Raw genomic sequence first — 10012 nt, 5'->3', positions numbered from 1 at the left:
CCGGCCTGCCTGCATCCACTACCCGCCCACTCCAGCTCATCCAGAACTCTGCAGCTCGTCTGGTATTCTCTCTGCCACGATTCGCACACGCTACTCCACTGCTCCTCTCCCTCCACTGGCTCCCGATAGCGGCACGCATTCAGTTCAAGACTTTGACCCTCACCTACCGCTGTCTCGACCACATTGCACCAAGATACCTTCAGACACTCGTCTCTCCATACATCCCCTCCAGACCACTGCGCTCCTCCAGTGCCAGACGACTAACTCTGCCTCCTCTCCACTCTCCTTCCTCCAGAGCCGCTCCTTCTCATCCCTGGACCCTAAATGGTGGAACGACCTGCCCACCGAAGTCAAAACAGCAGAGTCCTTGACCTCATTCCGGCGCTTACTCAAGACGCATCTTTACAGACAGTACTTGTAATATTAGTCCTTTTATCCCCGCTAGATGGCACTTCACAGTTCTTATTATGCTTCTCTCGTTCTTGATTGTTTTCCTCCTTGCTCCTTTTCCCGTAGCCCTTGACTGTGACCCTACATCTTGACAGCACTTAGCTTTCACCGTCCAGGATGTAGGACCTCACTTACTGTACTTGTGTAAATTGTAAATTGGAAGTTGTAAAATGTATTATTTTGAATTGCTCTGTTTTAGCTAAATTGAATTTGTATTGATTAATGCCTTGTACTTAACTGTATTTTTGCACTTTGTTTGCACTTATGTTGTAAGTCGCCCCGGATAAGGGCGTCTGCCAAGAAATAAAAATAAAAATAATAATAATAATAATAATAATAATAATAATAATGTCATTGTGCACTATTCAAGCGGGGACTTGTGTCACTCTGTGCTATCGCAGTGGGGACTCCACTGTAAGGGCTGGTATTAGAAGATGTTATGAGGCCTGTGAGGATGTGGACGATACAATAAGCTGATCGTTAACATGTTTTTTTCAGTGCTATCCAAGAGGGGACTTGTGTCATTGGTTACTATCCAACTGGGGACTCTTTGTTGTAAAGTTTACAGTTTCTCCACAGGAAATTAAGGACCCGATAAGTTGTAGCACCAATGATTACATACACTCACCTAAAGGATTATTAGGAACACCTGTTCAATTTCTCATTAATGCAATTATCTAACCAACCAATCACATGGCAGTTGCTTCAATGCATTTAGGGGTGTGGTCCTGGTCAAGACAATCTCCTGAACTCCAAACTGAATGTCTGAATGGGAAAGAAAGGTGATTTAAGCAATTTTGAGCGTGGCATGGTTGTTGGTGCCAGACGGGCCGGTCTGAGTATTTCACAATCTGCTCAGTTACTGGGATTTTCACGCACAACCATTTCTAGGGTTTACAAAGAATGGTGTGAAAAGGGAAAAACATCCAGTATGCGGCAGTCCTGTGGGCGAAAATGCCTTGTTGATGCTAGAGGTCAGAGGAGAATGGGCCGACTGATTCAAGCTGATAGAAGAGCAACTTTGACTGAAATAAGCACTCGTTACAACCGAGGTATGCAGCAAAGCATTTGTGAAGCCACAACACGTACAACCTTGAGGCGGATGGGCTACAACAGCAGAAGACCCCACCGGGTACCACTCATCTCCACTACAAATAGGAAAAAGAGGCTACAATTTGCACAAGCTCACCAAAATTGGACAGTTGAAGACTGGAAAAATGTTGCCTGGTCTGATGAGTCTCGATTTCTGTTGAGACATTCAGATGGTAGAGTCAGAATTTGTCGTAAACAGAATGAGAACATGGATCCATCATGCCTTGTTACCACTGTGCAGGCTGGTGGTGGTGGTGTAATGGTGTGGGGGATGTTTTCTTGGCACACTTTAGGCCCCTTAGTGCCAACTGGGAATCGTTTAAATGCCACGGCCTACCTGAGCATTGTTTCTGACCAAGTCCATCCCTTTATGACCACCATGTACCCATCCTCTGATGGCTACTTCCAGCAGGATAATGCACCATGTCACAAAGGTCGAATCATTTCAAATCGGTTTCTTGAACATGACAATGAGTTCACTGTACTAAACTGGCCCCCACAGTCACCAGATCTCAACCCAATAGAGCATCTTTGGGATGTGGTGGAACGGGAGCTTCGTGCCCTGGATGTGCATCCCACAAATCTCCATCAACTGCAAGATGCTATCCTATCAATATGGGCCAACATTTCTAAAGAATGCTTTCAGCACCTTGTTGAATCAATGCCACGTAGAATTAAGGCAGTTCTGAAGGCGAAAGGGGGTCAAACACAGTATTAGTATGGTGTTCCTAATAATCCTTTAGGTGAGTGTATAATACACCAACAAACCGAAAAATATTGAATTATACATTTCATTAAGTAGTTGGTAGTAAAACTACTTATAACTTCAGTTACTCTCACACAGGAGTGCGAGTGTCATCCTGCACCATTTAAGTGGGGACTCGTGTCATCGGTTACTATCCAAATGGGGACTCAGGTGTGTGAGTGTCATCTTGTACCATATAAGTGGGGACTCGTTATTAGGACTTAGATGAAGATTAGATCAGATTTGAGGTCAAATTACTGCAGGAAGACAGAGAATTCCACAGGGTTCACAAACTTTCACTACTTTATTGACCGAATGCGATCTTGTAAATGGCAGTAGAATTTGATGTTATATTATATATTATTTTTATTATATAAAGTCATGCTAGCTTCAATTGTTGCTCGGTTGTGAATTGGGAGTGTGTCCGTTTGTGTGAGATTGAGTGTGAGTGGAAGGGTGTTTTCTCGCCATCATGTGCCTCTGTGTTATCATTGTCACATGAGCACACACACACACGCACAGAAGCACATACACATCCACACGTGTGCACATGCGCACACACACACAGTCACACAAACTCACGCTCTCACACACACATACAGTCACATAAACTCACACTCTCGCTCACACACAAACACACAGTCACACAAACTCACGCACGCCTCTTTTTCCAAGTGAAAATGTAGATGTAAAAAAGTGTAAAAGTGTGAAAACCACAGAGGGGTGGAGCAGATGTCTAGGGGCCTGTGTGTGTGTGTGGTGGGGGGGTTCTTTTCCAAGGGTAGAGGCACAGAACTCACCACAATTTGTCCATATAAGGCAGGTGTGAGAATTGGACCAGCGATCCCTGTATAAACACCAGCCTCGCCCACAGTGGCTCTCAGATGCCACAGGACATTGAGATACAAGGACATCAAGACACTTAACACTTCAAGGTAGGAGACTGTGTTCTGGTTTTTAGTTGGTATTGTCAAGATGTACAGCAGCAGTAATGTCCAGTGTGTGTGAAGACGACCGCATCATAGATGGGAAGATGAAGTCATACACTTTGCAGGCGTGGCATGGAAAAGAGAAGCTGTGGATCAAAGCCAGTGGAGACATCTTTGGGAAGCTTCATCCAGCAGGGGATCGATATGGGCTTCCCATCTTCTATGTGCTCGTCTTCTAGGTCTTTTTTCATTTCTTGGGATCCATTCAATAACTTCCTCTGTTCATCTTTCATTTTCTTTTTTCACCTTCTTTTTATTTCAATCACACACCCTTCCGTGCATCTTCGTGTCGTCCGCAGTTTCTCCCACTTTATTATTTCGCATAATTACCACTACATCACCCCATCGTTATATCACGGGTGTTGAGGTCCAATACAAAAAACACGATATATATTGAGGGCGGCGACATAGCGAGGTAGAAAGAAAAGAAAAAGTCACAAATACTGTACAACCACCGACAAATTCGCATCATGTTGCAGATCTGCATAAGGAATTTGTAGCTCTTGAAGAATTTGAAGACGCTCAACCCTTCAAAGCTTTGCTCACACTTGTCTGTGTCCTCTTTGTCAGTGTCCTACAAATAACTATCCCATGTACTGTATATTACTCTAATTATTTTAAAAACAAAGCAAATGTGATCGATTCTGCTGTTATGCAACCCCAGCAATCGGCAGCAATGTACACCAGATAATGTACTGTTATTGCCTTGATGGCTTCTTGAAGAGTAATCCGTAATCCGGCAAGAATTTTGCAAAGCAGTCCACGGCGGTAGTCACTCTAAGAAGTAAAGGGTCTAATAAGAACTTTTTTGGGTTCCTGGGGTTGATACTGTGGAGGAACCCTTAAAGCTTCTTAGTAGAACCTTTTACCAAGGTTTCTTGCAAACAAGGCTCCCTAAAAAACCTTAGATGTATCTTAAATCAACCGCAATCATGATGAAAAGGGATTCTTATATGATCCCTTGTGTTTAAGACAGACCTCGTGGTTCGTACACTCACGAAGAACCCAAAGGTTCTTAATAGAACCGCTGAAGAACCATCATTTAGTCATTGGGCCAAGTCTTGTGCGTTTGCTTGTAGGATTGGACCAGAATGAGGTGTTCCCTGTGTGCGTTGTTGTACAAACCAGGCATATAGCGCTGTATCAATGTCATTATTTGCTGCCATTCGTGTCTGTTTTCGGGTTAAGCTTTCTTTACTGTACTTTATGAATGAACGCTATGAGTTTATCTTCGTCTTTCGTCCACCCTCTCACAGTTGATCCTCCGACGTTTAATTCACAGGCCACACTTGCTTAGCCGCACTTTTCACTCGGTCAATAGCTTTAAGCTTTTCTTCAACAGAGACGTCTTTTCCTTTTGGCATTTTTGTTTTATAATTTCAGAAAGTAGGCTAAAATTCAACCGCCAAATGATTTCTGCTACTTCTAAATGTAGTAATTTCATTTTTTTCTTTTTGTAGATCGGGCTGATCAGAGTATATTCCAGTCTTAAGTCTAATCTAGCCACTAAACTAGCATGAATGAGCCTTGGAAGATGTGGCTTTTTTGCAGAGAGTGAAGTTGAGTGTGTGAAGACACGGCGGATATTTTTTTTTTTCGTTTTCAGAGAGGGTGTGTGCTTTTCGTATAGCTAAAGGATGTTTCCTGAGTTGAAGGCTAAGTGTTTTCTTTGCATTTCATTAATAAATAAGCATATGAGACTGACACATTAAAGCTTTAGAAAGAAAATAGCAGTTGGAAGTTATTCATTACTAATGTGACAACTGAAAACATTGTAAAAAAAACTAATAAAATACAGTTAGGAGAGCACACTTGACTATATAAAAAAGGAGAGCCAACCCAGCAACCGCGGTATATCTGAATCCACGATCTAGTGAGGCGTGATATAAGGACGGGGGGGGGGGGGGGTGTATATGGTTCTAATTAACACCAGTTATTTCTGAAAAGGTAAACTATCTTCAAGCGTTTAACATTTTTGGTGGGGCCTGACATTGACCATCCACATCGGCATTGTAGCTCCAGTGCTTTGTGACTGTCGCACCAAGGACCCCCCACTGTATAACTGAGCACAGCCCCTCTCTCTGCTGAAAGAAACTGATTTCTATTCTTACAGTATCTGAGGCGAAATGAAGATTGTCATTGCTCTATGTCTGGTGGGAGCAGCAGCCATGGAGTTCAATAAAGGTACATAACTATTATAATTATCATTATTATTATTCATAGTGGTAGTGCTAGTGCTGTTGTTGTTATCTTCATCACACTGTATTGTACTCTGTCTCTCCTGTTCCCTCCCTCTTATTCACTCTCTCTGTCTCTCTGTCTCCCTCCCTCCCTCTGCTCTGAAATCAAGCTGGCTGTGCTGGTGGACCTCGACCTCTTTACTGTCCATTGAAGGGGTTTAAAAACTGGACTCAAATTGAAGACAGTTGCTTCATGTTCTTTGCAGATGCTAAGAGCTTCGAAGATGCTGAGGTACCCAGGCTGTCATCAGTCTTAGTATTAATATTATTATAATTATATATATATTATTACTGTTGTACTATAGTGTCACTGCACACACCGACACTGCAACACAACACTGCACACTGACACACACATTGAACACACTGCACACAACACTGTCCTGTAACAATACTGAAAAATACTGTACTACACTGTTCTATCCTGCACTAAACTGTACTGCAGTAGAGAGAGCACATCTTAGATCTAACCCTCCTCAGTGTTAATGTGCTGTACTGTCCAGTCAGTGTTAATGTGCTGTAGTGTCCAGTCAGTGTTAATGTGCTGTAGTGTCCAGTCAGTTTAAATGTGCTGTAGTGTCCAGTCAGTGTTAATGTGCTGTAGTGTCCAGTCAGTGTTAATGTGCTGTAGTGTCCAGTCAATGTGCTGTAGTGTCCAGTCAGTCAGTCAGTGTTAATGTGCTGTAGTGTCCAGACAGTCAGTGTTAATGTGCTGTAGTGTCCAGTCAGTCAGTCAGTGTTAATGGACTGTAGTGTCCAGACAGTCAGTGTTAATGTGCTGTACTGTCCAGTCAGTGTTAATGTGCTGTAGTGTCCAGTCAGTGTTAATGTGCTGTAGTGTCCAGTCAGTTTAAATGTGCTGTAGTGTCCAGTCAGTGTTAATGTGCTGTAGTGTCCAGTCAGTGTTAATGTGCTGTAGTGTCCAGTCAATGTGCTGTAGTGTCCAGTCAGTCAGTCAGTGTTAATGTGCTGTAGTGTCCAGACAGTCAGTGTTAATGTGCTGTAGTGTCCAGTCAGTCAGTCAGTGTTAATGGACTGTAGTGTCCAGACAGTCAGTGTTAATGTGCTGTAGTGTCCAGTCAGTCAGTCAGTGTTAATGTGCTGTAGTGTCCAGACAGTCAGTGTTAATGTGCTGTAGTGTCCAGTCAGTCAGTGTTAATGTACTGTAGTGTCCAGTCAGTCAGTCAATGTTAATGTGCTGTAGTGTCCAGTCAGTCAGTCAGTCAGTGTTAATGTGTCTGTACTTTACTGTAGTAACACTATCTCTCTGTGTCTCAGAAAATGTGCAGATGCCAGTCAGAATCGGCTCACCTGGCCTCTGTCCACTCTGTCTGTGAGAATACAGGGGTGTTTAAACTCATCCACAAGCACAGCAAGAGCCATGCACGCACCTGGCTGGGGGGCTTCCGCTTCCCTCAGGTAACAACTGACACTGTGAGACTGGGGGAGTGGGGGAGTCTCAGAGTGAGTTTGTTTCCCCCTGCTCTGGACTGGACGTTGTCTCTGCAGGACCAGGGCTGAGACCCTGCTGGACTGGACTGTGTCTCCTCTGTTGCTGTACCTTCACTCTCCTCTTTTCCTCTCCCTCCAGTCTAATGCGTTTATGTGGATTGATGGAAGCAGCTGGAGTTATGAGAACTGGTCTCCTGGGAACCCTGATAATACTAAGGGAAAGGAGCACTGCATCGAGATGAACTGGTCCAGTAAGTGTGTAGAGTGAGTGAGTGTGTATCTGTGCAACAGTGTAGATTTAGGTAGGGTAGGACATTCCTACTGTGTAGGACATTCCCTTCAGACCTGGAATAAGTCTGGTTGCTCTCCTCTGAACTGCCTCTAGAGCAGCGATATCTTTCTTGAAGTGTGGAGCCCAGAACTGCAGACAGACTCTACCAATGCCAAAAGAACACTAAATTGTCCTTACCAATATTTGTAATGAATCTGAAATGTTGAGTAATTGTATCCACTCCAGAAAGCGTTAACCCTATCGAGATCTGAAGCCGGGGCGCAGTGAACGATTCAAAAGAATATTGCTCCCGATTTCACCTGTGAGTGCAGAGTTATTAAAGAGAGAAAAAAGTTCCAGTGCTTTAAATGCAAGGGCACCCTGGGATGTGTGGGTGTTTGGATATCCTTACCTTTGGTTTGGGGTGCAATCAGCAGGCAAGAGAACTTCAAATCCCATAATGCATCACGTATTGCGCGGCTGACGTCAGGGACCATGTCGAAAGTGTTTTTAATCTCTGAGGTGTGAAAGTGACTCGGGAGGAAAGGGTAATTCTGCGGGTTTAAAATAAAATATGTTGTTTTCTCGCCCATTTTCTCATTTGAAATTGGTCAATTTAAAATATCACTGTCCTGGTCACAAAAGCAAGGTTCGTGGGGAAAATTTGCCATTTTCTATACTTTTGAGGCAGAAGTAATTAGGAAATAACACTTACTACCCAGAAACCAAAAAAAAAAAAAAGTTTAATATTTTCATTGTTAGTTAACACTCTTATATCCTCCTTCCTCCATTTGTAGCTTATGCTTGCTGGATATGTCTTGCATGGTGTGTAAAAAGCGAACTCGAGCAGTGTATCTTGTGGATTAGATTGAATGGACAGTGTGACTATACAGGAGGCTGAATAAACACATTCTTATATAGGCTAGGCCTCTATATAGTTAATTTGAAAAGTGGGGGCGGATTGTCAGTGTGTCTTGTGAGTGCGTCTATCCATCCTAATCAGACAGGCAGACAGAGTAGCTGTGCTGGAATGAGTGACTGTGAGCTCCTGTGTTTCAGAGAATGAGAAGTGGAACGACCACGTCTGCACTGAACTCAAACCCTTTGTCTGCAAGATCCGCATTCCTACAGCTGAGGAGAGCAGAGACTGAGATTTATAGCAAAGCACCGCACACCCTGTACACTGACACACACCCTGCACACTGACTCACACCCTGCACACTGACACACACCCTGCACACTGACTCACACCCTGCACACTGACACACACCCTGCACACTGACTCACACACTGCACACTGACACACACCCTGCACACTGACTCACACACTGCACACTGACACACACACTGCACACTGACACACACCCTGCACACTGACTCACACCCTGCACACTGACACACACCCTGCACACTGACTCACACCCTGCACACTGACTCACACCCTGCACACTGACACACTGACACACACCCTGCACACTGACACACACACACTGCACACTGACACACACCCTGCACACTGACTCACACCCTGCACACTGACACACACCCTGCACACTGACTCACACCCTGCACACTGACACACTGACACACACACTGCACACTGACTCACACACTGCACACTGACACACACCCTGCACACTGAAACACACCCTGCACACTGACTCACACCCTGCACACTGACACACACCCTGCACACTGACTCACACCCTGCACACTGACACACTGACACACACACTGCACACTGACTCACACACTGCACACTGACACACACCCTGCACACTGACACACACCCTGCACACTGACTCACACCCTGCACACTGACACACACCCTGCACACTGACTCACACCCTGCACACTGACACACTGACACACACACTGCACACTGACTCACACACTGCACACTGACACACACCCTGCACACTGACACACACCCTGCACACTGACTCACACACTGCACACTGACACACACCCTGCACACTGACTCACACCCTGCACACTGACTCACACCCTGCACACTGACACACACCCTGCACACTGACTCACACCCTGCACACTGACACACTGACACACACACTGCACACTGACTCACACACTGCACACTGACACACACCCTGCACACTGACACACACCCTGCACACTGACTCACACCCTGCACACTGACACACACCCTGCACACTGACTCACACACTGCACACTGACTCACACACTGCACACTGACTCACACACTGCACACTGACACACACCCTGCACACTGACACACACCCTGCACACTGACTCACACACTGCACACTGACACACACCCTGCACACTGACACACACCCTGCACACTGACTCACACACTGCACACTGACACACACCCTGCACACTGACTCACACACTGCACACTGACTCACACCCTGCACACTGACTCACACCCTGCACACTGACACACACCCAGCACACTGACTCACACACTGCACACTGACTCACACACTGCACTGTCCTATAACACAGCCTTGCATTACCACACAGGAGGAGGCTGAATGATGTGAAATGTCTCCCCCTTGTGTTTGTGTTGTGTCACTGCAGCTTATGCCAATAAAGCAATTTGAAGCACTCTGGGGCTTGGCTGTGTCTGTGTCTGTGTGTGTGTGTGTGTGTGTGTGTGTGTGTCTACCTCTCTGTGTCTATCCAAGTACCTCTCTCGCTCTCTGTTCATCTCTGATCAAGATACAGCGCAGATTATGACAGACAAGACACCTGACTACCCATAGGCATGCATGTACGTCAGCAA

At 45.2% G+C, this 10012-nt stretch overlaps 1 protein-coding gene across 1 annotated transcript; it reads left to right on the top strand.

Moving 5' to 3' along the window:
- The first annotated feature begins 3171 nt into the window (after nucleotides 1–3171).
- Nucleotides 3172–9834, top strand: LOC136767519 (C-type Lectin CRL). The gene is made up of 6 exons (XM_066721344.1): nucleotides 3172–3222; nucleotides 5390–5460; nucleotides 5627–5748; nucleotides 6795–6935; nucleotides 7108–7219; nucleotides 8299–9834. The coding sequence occupies exons 2-6, from the start codon at nucleotides 5403–5405 to the stop codon at nucleotides 8388–8390; spliced, it is 525 nt and encodes a 174-aa protein (XP_066577441.1). The 5' UTR covers nucleotides 3172–3222; nucleotides 5390–5402; the 3' UTR covers nucleotides 8391–9834.
- The last annotated feature ends 178 nt before the right edge of the window (nucleotides 9835–10012 follow it).

This window comes from Amia ocellicauda, chromosome 14 (assembly GCF_036373705.1).
Source record: "Amia ocellicauda isolate fAmiCal2 chromosome 14, fAmiCal2.hap1, whole genome shotgun sequence".
NCBI lineage: Eukaryota > Metazoa > Chordata > Actinopteri > Amiiformes > Amiidae > Amia > Amia ocellicauda.
Note: the sequence above shows the minus strand (reverse complement) of the source record. Positions and strands in the feature narration are given on the sequence as shown.